Here is a 16756-nt window from a genome sequence, read left to right as displayed (position 1 = left end):
ATTGGTGAGATGGTCTAAAATAAGATGGAGAATGTGCCCTTGTATCATACATGTCCCATGATGGATATGGATCTATATGAGCATAGGGAGGCCGGGGGTGTCAACAAAAGGCCTGGGCTTCCCGCCCTTTCGCCTGGCGAAATATACCTTTGGTCCCGGTTGGTGGCTCGAACCTGGACGAAAGGGGGTCCTTTAGTCCCGGTTGAAGCCACCAACCGGGACTAACGGGGCGGCTATATAACTGCACACTTAGAAAAATTTCAAACACTTCTCCAGTTTCCCCCAAAGAGGATGAAGCAGAGCACGACGCTGCCAAGCTGCCGGCCGGACCTCCCGGTCGCCTCGTTGTCACCCCCGATGCCGTGCCCGCTCCTCGTCGCCGCCCCCGACGCCGTCTATGTTCCCTGTCCCGACACCGTCCCCGAGCCCGCTCCCTCCTCTTCGCCGGCCGAACCTCCCCGAGCATCGTCGCGCCCCCGTGAGCCGCCCATCCTCGTTGCCAGCCGGACCTTGTCGCCAACCGTCCTCGTCTGCTGCTACTAGCCTTCATGAGCTCCTCGGTGAGCACTCTTCCCCCCTTCAAGTTCTTTATTACAAATTTTGGTTAGGGTAGTCACTCAACAAGTTTCTCTCAAGTTTCTGTAGAAGTATTAATATGGCAAATTTGATGTGGCAAAGTAATGTTGTGGCAAGCATCTTTTGAGAAATTTGTGGCAAGTTGTGGCAAAGTTCTAAATTTTTTGACAGTGCACATCATGTGTATGATGAAATGCCAGAGGGCTCTAGGAATTTTAGGAATTTTTGAGAATTTTTTTGGTGAGGTGTTGATGCACAAAAGATAGTCTGGTAAAGTTTTAGAAATTTTTTGAGCAATTTAAATTGGGCTTGACCATGGAGTTTGAATCTGATCCAAATTTGAACTGAATGAAATATGAAAATTTTGAACTATGGAAACAATTTGTTTTGGTGGAATAGGTTGTGTGTACTATCAAATAGATGGAGTAATTTTTGTTGGTGCAAAAAAAATGGGTAGAATATAGCTCCTTTGCTAATCAAAGAACAAATTATATAGATGGTATTATTACTTAGTTGTTACTCTTATTTTGTAGATGATATTATCCATGATTATATGGTGTTGGTTTCTTTATGTCATGTTGTAGATTTATATTGCTAAATATATGTTATGCTTGTTGCATATAACCTACTCTATTAATTCTTGTTAATTATCCAAGTTGTTTCATTTACCTAGGATGGTAGCTATTCATATATACTTAGTTGATTGCCATGCCATGTTAGTACCGACTCAAATAAAATGCATATTTGGGTGTATGCCTACCATGTGTTATATCAACGGTAGTTTGTACCTTATGTTCATACATTTGGTTAGACTTTACTTAGATATACCGTAGTAGTTTGTTGATGTTGTACATTCTTCTATTGAGTAAATTGTTCTCTATCAATAGTATGTCATGTTATTGCATACTATATGTTGTATATCTATGTACTTGCAAGTGTATGATGTGCTAGATAGGAAATGCATGGAATCATGTTATTCATGCTAGTATAGTACTTAGCTTGAAATGATTGATGCCATGACTTAGATGTTTACTTGCTTAGTATGATTTTCCTTCTGTTATTAAGTCACAACTAGTATGATAGTGTTGTGTGCTATTGCCATGCTTGATAGTACTGTTATATTGGTAGCATAGCGCGCTGTCTCGTGTGATGATCCACCATGCTTTGTCACCATATATATTTTATCTAGGTATCTCAATGTTGTATGCATGAGCCTCTTCATATCTAGTTTATCTAGTGGTTGCATTGTTATATGTCTAGGTGTCTTTCATGCAAGTGACCTTTGCATTATGAACATAGGAAATGTCTGACGACAACGATAGGATCCAAGAGTGCGAGTACTACGGCGACGACCGGGGTCTGTGCGATAGGCCTCACCTGGAAGGCGGTCGACGCTTCAGTATTAAGCTCGACGAGACCTTCGATGTTTATATTCTATGCAACGACGACAAGTCTTTTTCCGTAAATAAGCATGACTTATGTTTCTTCAACGTGTAATTTCCGCTTTCGACAATTCAACTAGTGCATCCCCTGCCATGCAAGACGTTATGTCTTGGAGAAGCTGGATTTTGAAGATCATGAGAATATGCGGATAAAGAGAGTTCACCTCAGGACCCATCATGGTTATGCTTTTAACGTAAAGTTATACAATGCGGTGACCTACTCCCATTTTGGTTGCTCGAACTGGGCAGTATTATGCAAGGCGTATGGTTTTCAGGAGGGTATGTCTATCACCTTCAATCTGGGTGATGCTCATGAAGATGACCTGGATGAAGATAATGTCGACGAAGCTAATATCGACATTTGGGTCGATGTTCATATGCTTCCACTTCTACTTCTATGTGTGTTTCCATTCTTCAAGAAATGTACGGAAAGTAGTAGACAAAACCTACTACAGTTATGGGTCTGAGCTAAATTCCGAGGAGATACATCATTTTGTTTCATGGATTAAAGATGTTGAGACTTTTAAGACGAATTATCATACCTCTCCAAGTTATTCTCAATACGTGCCACTAGTGCACGTGTTGAACTACGGTAACATCCATCGAGATATCATGGTAAGATTTTTCCTATTATGTCATCAGTGCATTTTTTGCATAGTTTCTTTTAAGCTAAACTATAGTTTGCTAAGTATGTTATTATGATGTTCTTCAACAGAAACTCCCGACGGATTGTATACCTAGATTTATAGAAATGAAAGGTGACATGAGGATTGTTAACTTACGGCCAAGTTGGCCTACGTATCACCGCAGTGCATACACGATTCGTCGAAGCGATGACATCCTCACAATCAAGATTGGAGAAAAGTTCTGAAAGATCACAGAGAACTACTTGGGGCAACATCAAGCGCAACCGACAAATGGGAGATAGGTTCATCTGTATTCTTCATAATGGAGAATCAGGGGTTTACCTGTTTTATGCTATTTTACCTTCGAGAGAGTAGGTGGTCTTAGGTTTTTATGTGCTACATTGTGCTAGAATGATGAGCTGGTTCATATATGACTATGATGATGAGTTCTTATCATGATGAGTTATGTGCTACCTTTGTGCTAGATTGATGAGCTAGTTCCTATATATATGACTATGATGATGAGTTGTTATTATAATGATGATGATGATGATTAATGGTTCCTTCATTTGCTTACTAGCTAGCGTCTCGTTCTCTCCATATGTAGTAGCTAGGTCGACCAAGCACGGAGAAAGAGAGGTCACTTCTCTCTATTTGTAGTAGCCAGCTAACACAATATGAAAACCATAAACCCTCCAAAACCCCTAAACCCCCCTTTCAAAAAAAAACCCAGCGCCTGAGAGCTGCTGACGCGTGGCTGCCTTTTAGTCACGGTAGGTGTTACCAACCGGGACTAAAGGTCCTCCTGCCTGGGCGCCCAACAGCGGCCACGTGGAGCTCCTTTAGTCCCGGCTCGTAAGTCAACCGGGACTAAAAGCAATGGGCATTAGTCCCGATCGTTTTGTCACGGTTGCAGAACCGGGACTAAAGGCCCTCTGAAACTGGGACCGATGCCCTGTTTTCTACTAGTGAATGTACAAAGGTATGGGTACCAAATTCACTTATATAGATGCAAATAATTCATATGTTGGTTTTGCTATATTCAACAATAAAGGTGGATGTGGTTTTGAAATGAATTTGCTTTTCAAGGTCGAATATGACAAAGTCTGAAGTGTGTTATGGGCTTGATAGGGTCTTTTGTGCGTCAATGGAAGGTGCTTTGTGTCAAAGTTCAAGCATCACTGCTCCTCACATGTTTGCGACTTCTCAATCATCATCGAGGGGAGCTCTTTAGAATTAGAATAGCTTGGGTAGTTCCGATAGGTAGCTCTAATAGGGGGTCACGCTGTGTTCTTTGTATCATGTGCTTCCTTCTTGTTGAGCGCTTGTCAAACGGTTGTTGATGATGCTTAAAAAACTTGTAATGATTCTGTTGCACCTACCGATGGCTGTGGGAGGGAGCTGTGGAACGTTTGTTTGTTGGCTGTTTGGCTCGGCTTTTAATAAAAAGCTAGGGCGGGGAGAAACCCCTTAAATTCAAAAAATAAATTGATCAAACTTGGCAAACAAAAATAATTTTCTTTGCGCTCCGTTCTATGAAAAGTTATACTCCCTCCGTTCCAAAATAGATGACTCAACTTTGTACTAACTCTATGTAACATGAACTCTGGCTAAGTGTGTACAATAATTTAATTTTGAATATATCCCCGGACCATAAATGAGCATATATTTCCACGAAATTGCACATCTAAGCGAATCTACCTTTCTCCTACATTTGTTTGAACATATAACTGTATTTCTAGGGACATTATCAGTCACATGAAACATGCAATTCTGCCTTATGTCATGTGTGATAGCAAGTATGTTAGTTCAAATAAGTTATTAAATCATGCATTATAAATTGATATAAACTAGATATGAAAACTTGAAAAGTTACACTCGTATCATATTACAACAAAGAAACACATGCATGTTGATCCATCCAAGCAAGGGCTTTTCTCATCAACTATAGACCCGCTAGCTCTTGCATGGCATCGGCAAAACACCGCTGAAAACTCTCCATGCTGCTTGTCGGCAATGAGATCCCTACCTCGATGCCGCCACCGTGGTTGCGTGCCTCCTCCACCGATATTGCGGAGGTTTTTGCCACGGACACCACATCCACCTTCACCGGCTTCCCGAACCCGAAATCGAGGTTGTACACGCGGAACCTTGGTGAATCAGCGACGGAGAGGACACCAGATTTGACCGCCTCCTTCACCCGCTCAACACACCCGTCCCACCTGTCCTGTGAACTCTCGCCCACCTCTTCCTGGAGGGCGTCGGACAATGCCATGAATGCCACCAAGAGGCCTCCCTTGCCGGTAGCCGCAATCTCGTCATGGCGCGCGGCAGCGATTGCCGGACCTAGGCAGTTCCCTAGGTACCTGTCAGGGACGGGCGGCTTCAATCGCGCTCGGTGATCCACAGAGAAGAGGAAGTAGGTTGTTTTTGTTTGGTTTTGTTCCTCTTTGGCTCGGCAGTAGCAGGACCACATTAAACTGAAGGCGGCGAGCAGCGACGAGCATCTGGGAGATGGCGCGCCCTGCTTGGCAGCCTCATCGGCAAGCATATTCTTGACGCCGTGTAGGAGCTCCTGAGGCAGCGTGAATGTGGCGAGGAGCTGGTCGTCCGGGATAGAGGACACGCTGCTGCTCATGAACTCGATCTCGTCGTCGCTCGGCAGTCCTTTGCAGTAGATGTCGTATAGACCTCTGGGGTCGGCGATGAGCGTGCGGTCAATGACGGGAGTTGGCGGCATGTCGGCGCCAGCGCAGGCCGCAGCCCAGGTGTCCATGAAGTGCGTGGAGCTGGCACCGTCGCAGGCGGTGTGATGCACGGTGACACCGAGAGCGAGGCCCTGCCCCCCGGATAGCACCGTGGCCTGCACGGCGAGCACGGCACGGCCTTTGGGCAGCGGTGGCACCAGAGGCGCGAGCTTGGCCACCTGGACGGGGTCGTCCTGGGCAAGGTCGTCGATGTCGGTGTCGTACTCGGCGACGGTGAAGGAGACACCGTCGCCCGGCTGGTAGAAGAGCTCGTAGCGGTTGCTGTTGGGAGCGCCAGGGGTGAGGCGGACATGGCCGGCCAGCGGGTAGAAGAGGGTGAGGGCCTTGGAGAGCGAGACCTTGAGGTCAGAGATTAGGTGGGTGGTGTCTTGGTGGTGGTGGAGGCGGTAGAGGTAGAGGCGCTGGACAGGCGGCGGGCGGAGCCATTTGACGTCAAAGAAAGTGAGTGGGAGTGAGCGCGGCGGGAGGTGGAGGTTGGACGGCCTGACCACGCCGGCGTCTAGGACCCGGAGATTGCTATCAGCACCCATCACCATCTCCGGCACATGGATGGATAGACGTGCATACGGTGCATGTTATACTCATATACTCTACACATGTTACACTGTCGGTGCATGCATGAGGCAGGTAGGTAGCGTGCAGCGTGGCAGACTGAGTAGGTTATGAAGCCAAGCACGTGACGGTTGGTTGGGTTCTCATCTGGCCATCGTATATATGGATCCAACGTCTCCTCCGTTTGTTTTGTAGTACGTCTGCTCTCTCGTCCGCTCGTTTCAACGGCCATGTACCCACTCATTTTCGTTGGAGGGACTTAGCAAAAGTGGTCCGGGCATACATTCGTAATTTCATAATTCTTTATTTCGTTTTCGCGATTTAAATTCTTATATATGTATTTGCATATTACAAAAATAGATTGTGATTTCTTGCTCTATTAGGAATAACTAGCTGTGAACTTAAATGTGTAGAAAAAATCGAAGTGTGCTCGAAATTGTTAATATCGTGTAATAGTTTTCATCATATATAGTAAACACAAATAATATTCCATCAATCATTCAAAACTTGGCAATAAAATGCATGCAAATTTTTGAGTCTTTGTTGTATTCTTTTAGGCTCAGCTTATGGTTGATAAATTGCGATATGATGCGGTTACTCTCTAATCGGTTATGGAAAAGTAACAATGAAAGTACAAAACAGTGGGTAAAAATAAACACTAAAACTGACATAAGCGGGCAGGGGGCGGGAACGATGATGAGGGGCTCCCACCACCGACTTCCCGCCATTGCTAACATGTCATCATTGAGGGCACGCCGACCACCACTGGTAATGTCTGTACCAGTGGCTGAATGTTTTAACGCCCGCCACTGAAAGTGTTTCCTAGGTAAATGAAATAAAGCTGTCGCGTCGGCATTTGCTGCGATGGCAGTGTTTTGCACACAATGCATTGATACCCATAAGAAATTGCAATATGTTACAATATTAGATTGATACAGATAGGAAATTGCAATATGCTACATTAATACCCATCTTTACATGCATGCATTTTGCTACCTTATCCACTAGTTGTTATCATGACTAACTTATAGTCCCGGTTGGAGACATCAACCGGGACTAAAGAGCGACAACCCCATTAGTCCCGGTTGGAGACACCAACCGGGACTAAAGGTCCCATCTGAACAGGGACTGATGCCTGCCGAGCCCCGGCCGACGTTCTAGCCGCTTGAACTGGGACTTTTTTGATGCGTATCATTTCATTGATAGAAGAAGTTAAGAGTGAGTACATGGGATACATCACATGACACGAACGCAGAAGGCATGACATGGCAACCGGAGCAGAGGGACACGGGATGCTCAGCCCAAACAGAAAAAAAAGAAACATGGCTAAACTCGCCAACCTGGGACGCAACCCGAACCAAACCATCATGACAACCGACATCCTCAAAACTACCGCCGAGGACACCGCGAGCAATCAAGACGGCGCCTTCATGAAGGAGAACGACGCCGGGGCGCCGTCACCGTCCGATCCGCAAAACTGGACCTAGGGCGTCCCCTGATGCTTAAAGAGGGGCACAGATAGCAGCCATGGCAGCGCCTCCAAGAAGGGGACGGCACCCGCGGGTGTCGCCACTACCAGCGTCGAAAGGTCGAGCAGGGATTTCTCCCTGGCCATGTCTGAGCAATCCCAAGCCATCGGAGCGGAAAGTCGAGGAAAAGGAAGTCAAGTCAGAGGCTGAAGCCGCCATCGCAGGAAAGGGAGCAACGCCTGCCAACGAAGGGGCCAACAAGCGTTGCCGGAGGAGCGAGCTATGGAACAGGCGGAGGGGCGGATGGAGCACAGAGGTGGGCGGGGTGGGCAGCCGAGGATGCAAGGGGGTGCGATGGTGGCCGAAGACTCGGACGAGCCTGGATCCGGAAAGGCGCAGATCCAGGCCGCCAGGACCGGAGCCGCGGGGACACCAGGCAAGCCGAAGAAGCTGGAAGGGGACGCAGCTCCAGGAGCACGCCGGAGTCGAAGCCGCACCGGGATGGATGCCGGCCAACCAAGAACGCCTGCAGGGGGTGGTTGCGGAGCTGCCGAGATGCCGACCAGCCGGAGGAACTGGAAGGAGACGCAGTTCAGTCGCGGCGAGCGTCGGATCTGGAGCCGCCCCGGCCAACCATGGACGCAGGAGGAGGGCGCAGGTCCATGGGGCACCGGGGCCAAAGCCGGACCTGCAGGGTAGGGGGTGAAGGGAGACGCGGGCGTGCCACACACCCGGCCAGCGCGTTGCAGGAGACAGCCGCCGCCGGGCAACCCGAGGACCACCGAGATGCAACACCACCCCGGAGCCATGAACCGGGACTGATACTCACATTAGTCCTGATTCGTAAGGCTACCGGGACTATTGCTCTGGTCTGGCCAGAACCAAAGCCCTGTTTCCTACTAGTGATATGTGTTTGTTTCACAATTGTTTAAAACATAGAAATATAAATTTTGATTTTAAAAATTGCAAACGGTGCTCGGTCTCCAAAAGCAATTTTCATAAACAAATTGCTAATTAACCAGAGCAAGCTAGATGACACGCTGCTACCAACATACCGGAATACCTACCCAGCACGTGCTTCGCTCCATGACCTACTCAAGCTGCCACGCTGCTACCTACCCACCTGCCTCCTGCACCTACAGTGTATAACATGCACTATCACTCTTCACTATATATAGGAATAATGAACACGAATATACGATGCACATCCCCATCCATCATATCCATCCAACAACATGGGTGCCGATAGCAATCTCTGCGTCCTGCATGCCGACGTTGTCACGCCATCCGACGTCGACCTCCCACCGCACTCCCTCCCGCTCACCTTCTTTGACGTCAAATGGCTGCGAGGGCCGCCCGTCCAGCGACTCTTCCACTACCGTCTCCAGGACCACCACCACCACGGCAATGTCCAGCAGCTCCTCTCCGACCTCAGGGCATCCCTCTCCAAGGCGCTCAACCTCTTCTACCCGCTCGCCGGCCATGTCCGTCTCGCCCCCGACACCAACCGCTACGAGCTCTTCTACCAGCCGGGCGATGGCGTCTCCTTCACCGTCGCCGAGTATGACGCCGACGTCGGTGACCTCGCCAGCGACGGCCCCGTGCAGGTCGCCATGCTCGCGCCTCTCGTGCCGTCGCTTCCAAAGGGCCGCGCCGTGCTCGCCCTGCAGGCCACAGTGCTGCTCGGTGGGCGGGGCGTCGCGCTCGGCGTAACTATGCACCACACCGCCGGTGACGACGCCAGCTCCACCCACCTCCTGCACACCTGGGCCGCCCTCTGCAACGGTGCCGTCGAAATGCCGCCGCCACCCGTGTTGGACCACACGCTCGTCGCTGACCCCAGGGGCCTCTACGACATCTACTGCCAAGGAATGCCCAGCGGCGGCAACGAGATGGAATTCGTGACCAGCAGCGTGTCCTCCGTCCCCGACGACCAGCTCGTCGCCACCTTCACGCTGCGTCAAGAGGTCCTAACTGCCATCAAGGAAGCGCTCGCCGGAGAGGCGACGAGGCACGGTGCGCCGCCGCGCAGATGCTCGTCGACGCTCGCGGCCTACACCTTCATCTGGTCCTGCTACTACCGAGCCAAAAAGGATCAGGAACAAGGTCAAGCAAAAACTACCCACTTCCTCTTCTCTGTGGATCACCGGGCGCGGTTGAAACCGCCCCTCCCTGCCACATACTTTGGCAACTGCAGCATCCCGGCCATCGCCGTCGCGCGCCACGATGAGCTCACGGTGGCCGGCACGGGAGGTCTCTTCACGGCATTCACGGCAATCGCGAACGCGCTCGAGGAGGTGGTGGGTGAGGGGTACCAGGAGAGGTGGGACGGATGCGGCAAGAGGGTGATGGAGGCCGCAAAGGCCGGCATGATGTTCGTGGTGGGGTCGCCGAGGTTCCACGTGTATGACGTCGACTTCGGGTTCGGGAGGCCGGCTAAGGTGGTGGCGGTGTCTGGAGCGATGCCTGGCGCGATGCCGGTGGCAGATGCGCGCAACGGCGATGGTGGCGTCGAGGTGGGGCTAACGTTTTCGGCGGGCGGCATGGAGCATTTCCAGCGGTGCTTTTCTGATGCCATGCATGCGATCGGCATGTAAGAGATGAGTCTATGTTTAATGAGAAGAGTATTTCTTTTGTGGGTAATGGGAAGAGTCCTTTAGATGGGCCGACGTCAAGTTCTTGTATTGCAGTACACTCTCCATTCTAAAACACAGTGCATATTAGTTTTTGTTTTCATAAGTTAAACATTCAATGTTTAACCAACTTTATGAAAGAATTATATACAAGGGTGAAAAAGTCGGCTGACATTTCGCTGAACGAGATTGCTAAATCTCAGACGACTGAGACTTAACGAGTCTCGATTGATGCTATATTCGTGAGATCTTAGGTGGAGATATGTGAAAAAATAAGTTTTTTCTTTTTTTATATGTTGTGTCACTTGACTAAATTTTGGTTAAGTCTAGGTACACCCTTCGCTGAACCAGTCGGGGTAGACCTTGACGGATCAGTTGTGACCAAGGAAGCGAAATGTCTGGAGAGTCACCGAGGAGGTAAGAGGCATCCCCGACAATTTAGAGTTCCAGCGATAATGATCAGCTGGTATGCCCTCATCAGCGACAACCAGCTAGCGGTGATCACATAAGATCTCTGGACCTTGTTCTCGGCTGCTCCACAATGACAGCTCTCTGGACCTTGTTAGGCTTGGACTTCGAGCTTGTTGATCTATGGTTGGAGTTGCTCCTTAGAAGTATATTATTCTTGGATAAGCTGCTTCTAATCCGTCGCCACCACTCTACCCTAGCTGCTGCCCGCTGCTGCTTCTTGTACTTCTTCGCGTCGAAGAACATGAGAGTGCACCCCATAGGGATGATGGCATTGTGGACACAAGATGCCGCCTCCAACTCGCTCCTCTTGACCCTCATGCCCGCAAGTCCGTTGTCGACGGTGACTTGGCGCACCTCGTGGAAGGCGGTGCGCTCCGAGGACCAGGATTCATCCAGGATATGTATGGTGATGCTGGTGCCTGGATCAGAGAGTGTTCCATGCCACGAATAAAGACAAAGACAGACACAAAGTCAGGTACACCCTTGACGAAATCCCAGGGCAACATCTTGACTTGCCAAAATTGGCCGCGGAAGAGCAACGTGTCGACCAGAGTCGACAGGGAGGCGGGGGTCATCTGCCACAGCTTGGAGTAGCCCGGGATCTCCATGAGCCTTGCCTTGTACACCGTCGTCGGGGACGGGAGGTTGGCCATTGTAGGAGCTCGGTGGAATTGATCAGTCAATTTAGTCCTACCAAAACACGAGGCGTGTGTCATAAGTATTGCACATCTAAGTTCTATGTAATTGATCTTGCGCAGAGATTTGTGTGGGTGTTTTATTTTTTCTATTTTATGCTAAGTCATTAAGATGTGTAATAACAAGGGGGCATCTAGATTACTTTTGCTAAAGCACATCGAGATGTGCCATAACTATTGCACTTCTAAATTCTATGTAATTGATTTTACGCAGAGATTCCTGTGGGTGTTTTTTTTTTCTTTTTCCGTTTTATGCTTGATTAAGTCATTTAGATGTGTAATAACAAGGCAACAATGCTAGACTTACGGACATATTTCTACGGGATAGATGTTACAGACTCATGTGTCAAAATATGGTTGGAGAAGATTAGGGAGGACGGGGGCCCAGCAGTGAAAATCAGGAGGGGGGTTGGCGAGCAAGGGGACCGTAAGATCAGCCCGAGACAGATTTCCGCAAGTGTAGCATTTTTGAATAATAATAAGGGCACATCTAGATATAAATAGGAGGGGTGTGCCTCTCCTACGGCCTTGCCTTGTGAACGATCGTGTCTTAGTGTCAAAAATAAATAATAAATGAATAAATAATGCAAGTTTGCCTAGCACATACGTGTCATACACTGCTATCTCGTAATACCTGCCCGCAACATGCCTACCCAGCAATAGGTAAAATGGAAAATTAAAATAGTTGAAGAACGGAGGGAAAAAAAAAGGGATAGGCATATATCAGATTCCCAATTCCCTCTCCTTGCACATGGCGGCGCCGCCCCTGCAATCAGCAGATTAATCTCGACACCAACGGAAAAACTAAGGCCAGTGCGCTCCATGGACGCCTTCACCAAGCCGAAGCGTCCGCGCCAAGCCGACGACCGTCTGAGCGCGCTGCCGGACGAACTCCTGCGCGCCATCCTGTCGCGCCTCAAGGCCCTGCAGATGGCCCAGACGTGCGTGTTGTCCACAAGGTGGAGGAGCCTCTGGCGCGCCGTGCCGTGCCTCCACATCGACGACGGGGACTTCACCAGCGGGCCGCCTTACTTCCAGAACTTCACCACCAACCTTCTGCGCAGCCATAGTGTCGCGCTCCTGGAAGACTTCCGGCTGCACGCGACCTGGGAGCGTTGGGATTGGGATTTGGTCCGCAGCACCATCCTCCAAGATATTGGTACATCATCATGGCCTTGCCGGCTCAAAATCTTGCGTCTGTCCAACCTTGATGATCTGAACCTGAATGATCTTGCGAGCCACATCAATTCCCGCTGCCCTGCTCTGGAGGAGGTGCGACTGGAAAACTGCTACTTCTTGACCACCGGCAATGTCAAGATCGCCTCCTCCTCACTCAAAAAATTGGTCATCGACTTCAACTACGATGAGGATGGTGATGATATTTTTGCCTTCATCATAGAGGCCCCTGCTCTTGTTTCTCTTCGCCTGACGGCGGACGAGCTTGCTTGGATCCTTGATACCACCGAACCACATACAATGCCATCTCTTGTCGATGCATCCATCCAGCTTGATTTCTATTTCGCTACAACTGCACACGAATCATGTCAGTCTGCATGTGTCGGATTTTGCCCTCACGGTACATTTGTTTTCTCCTCCTTCTTAGCATCCATTAGATTTATCAAGTTTATAAAGTATAAAAACTATAACAGTCTCAATCCGTTACATGCAGTTGCTGGATTATTCCAAGTTTCCTGTATTCCACAACCTGAGGACATTGTCCCTCGATGAGTGTCATATTGCCCAAGACTTCATGGGGCTGGAGCCTTTCCTGCGGAACTCGCGTCACCTATACAGAAGCTCACTTTGCGCCGGTGCAAGGTGCTGCTGCATCTTCTTTCATCGTCAACTATGTATTACCATGCATAACTCAGTTTCCTCCGTAATATTAGTTATTTATGCTGTTCTACAGGCTTTGGAATTTACACCAAACAAGGACATGAAGGAACACCTTCACAGTGATTCGCAGGACTTGGTGTATTTCAAGTGTGAGAGCCTTAGACTTGGTGAAATCATATACAAAGAGGGTGATGGATCTGTCCATGTCCACCTACTGGTTAAGTTTTTGGTGGGCATGTGGAGGAATCTACCAAACAACAAGATTGAACTAACTAAAATCGATTAGCAGAACCGTATGTAATTACACTATTATATTTTCTATGATTTGTTTGCTAGTTTCTGCCCAGTTTGAATATCAGACCGTGTTATCTCCCTAATTTTCCTTTTACTAGTACTAGAAATTCGGGATGTGCAATCCATGGCACCCATAGGGTTTGGGTACGGGTGGAGCCACCCCATACCCTTACCCATCTCATTTAAGTTTACCCATCATCTGTATCCATACCCGCTAGTGGGTACAAAATTTTCCCATACCCGTCACCTGACAGAGTAAATGGGTACCCGCGGGTTGAAATACCAGTGTTTGCATAACATCAATTTGAGCGACACATAATCATAAACAACAAGATATAATCATAATTTATAAATAACAATACATAATAACATCAATACACTTATAAACAGCATTCTTCTTCACACTTGTTGTAAGATAGCTCTTACCGACGGTTTCTATTAGACTAAATCTGAGGCATACCGTCGATCATCCGAGGACCAAGCAATCACACGAGCACGACACCGAGATTTGTTAACGAGGTTCACCGATATGGCTACATCCCGGGGCCTGACTACGGGCGCTCCTCCCCTTGACACCGTCACAATACCGCACACCGGCCACCCGGACGCCGGCACACGCCGCCGGCTCCCCCTTGCGCGCCTGTGCTATTATGTTGGCATAGGTTACATCGTGTGTCTACCCTCGCTATATAAGAGAGGCCTAGGATACAAGTGTCCTACTAGGACACAACTCCACATCCTATGTAAACACAATACAACTCATAGTCCAACTGTAACCTACCTTGTACACAATATTCGACACAACTCTAACAGTTTCATCATGATGGCAGATGCTGAGGAAAGTCATCTGCTATCAGTTCGTCTAAAGTGCAGAGATGACACACATCCATCATATTTACGTACTTCTTCCAATATACAGCATTCTTCTTCACACTCCCCTTCTGTCGGGGATATACCCCGCGGTATGACCCGGCCGGAAGTATGACCCGGCCGGACTTGGCGCTTCATCGTAACCCGCCGGAGGATTGGCGACTCATGGGTCTGGCGGTTCACTGGTGTGACGACTCACGAGCCTGGCGACTTAATAATGGCCCCGACGGCGGGTCAGACAGATGACAAGGGCCCAAGGCCCAGAAGACCGGCTCATGTTATGGTGGGCCGGCTTAAGAGGAAAGCGTAAGGAATATTTCCTTGCAAAGGAAGCAAGACTAGGACTCCACTTGTAATTGAGTAGTCCTAAAACTACTACGACTAGTCATGTAACCCGCCCCTTCAACTTATATAAGGAGGGGCAGGGCTCCCCAAAGAGGGACGAGCAACAAGAAACAATCTCTAGGGCTAGACACCGAGAGCCGGTTCCCGGCGACTCTCCCGTGATCATAATGAGACCTAGCCTCAAACAGCATGTAGGGTTGTTACCGGATGATGTTTCCCGGGGCCCGAAGCTGTCTAAACCCTTGTCTTGTGTTGCGTCTCTCGATTCCGCCCAACCCCTCTCAAGCTACTACATAGATGCGCTGGCCTCGCGACTAAGTCCTGACACTAAGGACATCTGCCGTGACAATTCCACGACAGTTGGCGCCCACCGTGGGGCTCGCGCACGGTGGTGTTGAGTTCTTGGAGGGATCTCTCGCAGGGATTGAGAAGTTTAAAATTTTCCGGATGAAGAAGAACCAGTTTGGAAGGATTTGCATCAGCTTCTAGTTTATCCATCCAGATTTAAGGTTCAAAAGGATTTAGGGTTGCTGTTGAGCCGCCGCCACCGGATGTGTAATCTGTCAAATTACAGTAAAAAGTAACACGGACGGCGGACACACGTCAAGTTTGCATCTGATGGAAAACTACTCTCGTTGGAGACCAAAAATAAATCGAAGAGGATATCAAGAAGTCCAAAATGCGGCGAAACTGCTAAATAAGAGCCGCCGTACGGATCTCACGCGTCGTCACTGTCTCTGAGCCGGTGCAAGGGTGCAGTAATTGTTCCAAAATTTTCCGCTGCTCCACGTCTGTGTTGACCAGACTTCAAGTCCTGAGGGAATAATCTATTATTGCTACTAATTTTTTCCTGATGTGAACGATACAGATAAGAATACTGTTTCATTACATGAAAGCAACAAGTTCAAGGTTTTCAAGTACGGGGGCATCTTCGACTCATACGTGAACTAAAGCCAGAATTGTTTCTTTCCTTTGGTCAAATACGATTGGGGCACGCCCCAAGGAAACCACCAGGAGACTGAGACAAGAAATATGGAAGAAAAATTACTATGGACGTAAACTCCCGGGACTGACCACAATCCAGAAGCAGGGAAGGACTCCGCCGCCGCAGCCTGACCTCGCAGAACTGCCTCCTCGGCTTATCTCCGTTGAGCCGGCCCGGAGCCGCTCCTCCGCCATGAGCCGCCCCTTCGCAGGACGTCTTTCCAGCCCCGCGGCACCAACGTTTTTCCAGCCCGCCGCCGGCTCAGCCGTGCCTTGCCATGGAGCCGTCGTGGCCTCTCCTTGCCTCTGACCCGGTCTACACTTCTGCTGAACCGCCACAGGCTCCGCTCCATTGTGGCCTACTCCGAGCTCTTGTCTTCATCAGGGCCTACTCAGAGTCGCCAGTTCCCGAGCCGTCGGCTGCCGTCCACAAATCGCTGCAAGCACCAATTGGAGCCGCCGTGGCCCGGCCTGTGAGCCGCCTCAGCTGCCGCGTGGCCTCTGTTGCAAAGTCGCCGCCGCGACCCTCCAATCCACACCCGCGACCCGCCGTCGGCCCGGGGTGCGGCCGTGAGTCGCCCGTAGCGAATAAGCCGCCGACGCAAGGATTTAGAGTTCTGCTGTGCGCCGCCGATGCAAAGTGATCCGTTGAATCCGATCAATCAACAAACGCGTGTGCGGGCAAGGGTCAACCCCTGAGTGGTCCATCCATTGGTCCGTCAACCCCCGAGTGTGTGCATTGTTCTGGACTTGTTTAAAAAGAAAGGGGGAAGATCACGTGGAGACCTCAGGCACTTGAAGACAAGAGAACCAATCAATTCTTTTGTCAAAAACAAAAACAGCACCGTGCATTATCCAGCGCCAGCGTCCGTGTTCATCCGGCAAAAAATACCAGGTGTTATTTTTCCAATGTATTTTATCAGTACATGCTAATTCATCCAACAACAGTTACTCTGGCCTGTAACTTTTTTATGCAGGACGGTTATTAAAAGAAAAGGGGGTGGTATTATACTGCGGAGGCACGTTCGGCTGTGCCGCGCAGCTTCACGGACACGTGTATCGCGGCCGGTTTACATCACGCGCCTTCACCGCCGGTTCACGCGTCTGCACCACCTTACAACGCCACGGACGACTCGCCCGTCCGCCTTCACCGCCGGTTCACGCGTCTGCACCGGCTTACAACACCGCGGCCGAC

General features: G+C 49.5%; 3 protein-coding genes across 3 annotated transcripts; 2 read left to right on the top strand and 1 right to left on the bottom strand.

Moving 5' to 3' along the window:
* Nucleotides 1-4448: 4448 nt before the first annotated feature.
* Nucleotides 4449-5986, bottom strand: LOC109766319 (phenolic glucoside malonyltransferase 1). Its single transcript, XM_020325084.3, has one exon. It carries the CDS (start codon nt 5946-5948, stop codon nt 4590-4592), a length of 1359 nt encoding a protein of 452 aa, XP_020180673.1. The 5' UTR covers nt 5949-5986; the 3' UTR covers nt 4449-4589.
* A 2643-nt stretch (nt 5987-8629) lies between these two features.
* On the top strand, nt 8630-10172 carry LOC109766318 (phenolic glucoside malonyltransferase 2). Its single transcript, XM_020325083.3, has one exon. It carries the CDS (start codon nt 8669-8671, stop codon nt 10028-10030), a length of 1362 nt encoding a protein of 453 aa, XP_020180672.1. The 5' UTR covers nt 8630-8668; the 3' UTR covers nt 10031-10172.
* Nucleotides 10173-12054: 1882 nt separating this feature from the next.
* LOC109766323 (F-box/LRR-repeat protein At3g26922-like) lies at nt 12055-15528 on the top strand. The gene is made up of 2 exons (XM_020325089.1): nt 12055-12775; nt 15446-15528. Exons 1-2 carry the CDS (start codon nt 12055-12057, stop codon nt 15526-15528), a joined length of 804 nt encoding a protein of 267 aa, XP_020180678.1.
* The last annotated feature ends 1228 nt before the right edge of the window (nt 15529-16756 follow it).

The sequence above is a fragment of the Aegilops tauschii genome, chromosome 5 (genome assembly GCF_002575655.3).
Source record: "Aegilops tauschii subsp. strangulata cultivar AL8/78 chromosome 5, Aet v6.0, whole genome shotgun sequence".
In the NCBI taxonomy this organism is placed as follows: domain Eukaryota; kingdom Viridiplantae; phylum Streptophyta; class Magnoliopsida; order Poales; family Poaceae; genus Aegilops; species Aegilops tauschii.
The sequence above is the reverse complement of the archived record's forward strand: the minus strand, read 5'-3'. Positions and strand labels throughout refer to the sequence as shown.

Excerpts from the sequence above, each read along its gene's own strand:
- LOC109766319 (XM_020325084.3), bottom strand. The coding sequence starts at position 5,948 with ATGGTGATGGGTGCTGATAGCAATCTCCGGGTCCTAGACGCCGGCGTG.
- LOC109766318 (XM_020325083.3), top strand. The coding sequence starts at position 8,669 with ATGGGTGCCGATAGCAATCTCTGCGTCCTGCATGCCGACGTTGTCACG.
- LOC109766323 (XM_020325089.1), top strand. The coding sequence starts at position 12,055 with ATGGACGCCTTCACCAAGCCGAAGCGTCCGCGCCAAGCCGACGACCGT. Across the intron at positions 12,776-15,445 it reads TACAACTGCACACGAATCAT|ATAAGAATACTGTTTCATTA; the intron begins GTCAGTCTGCAT and ends TGAACGATACAG.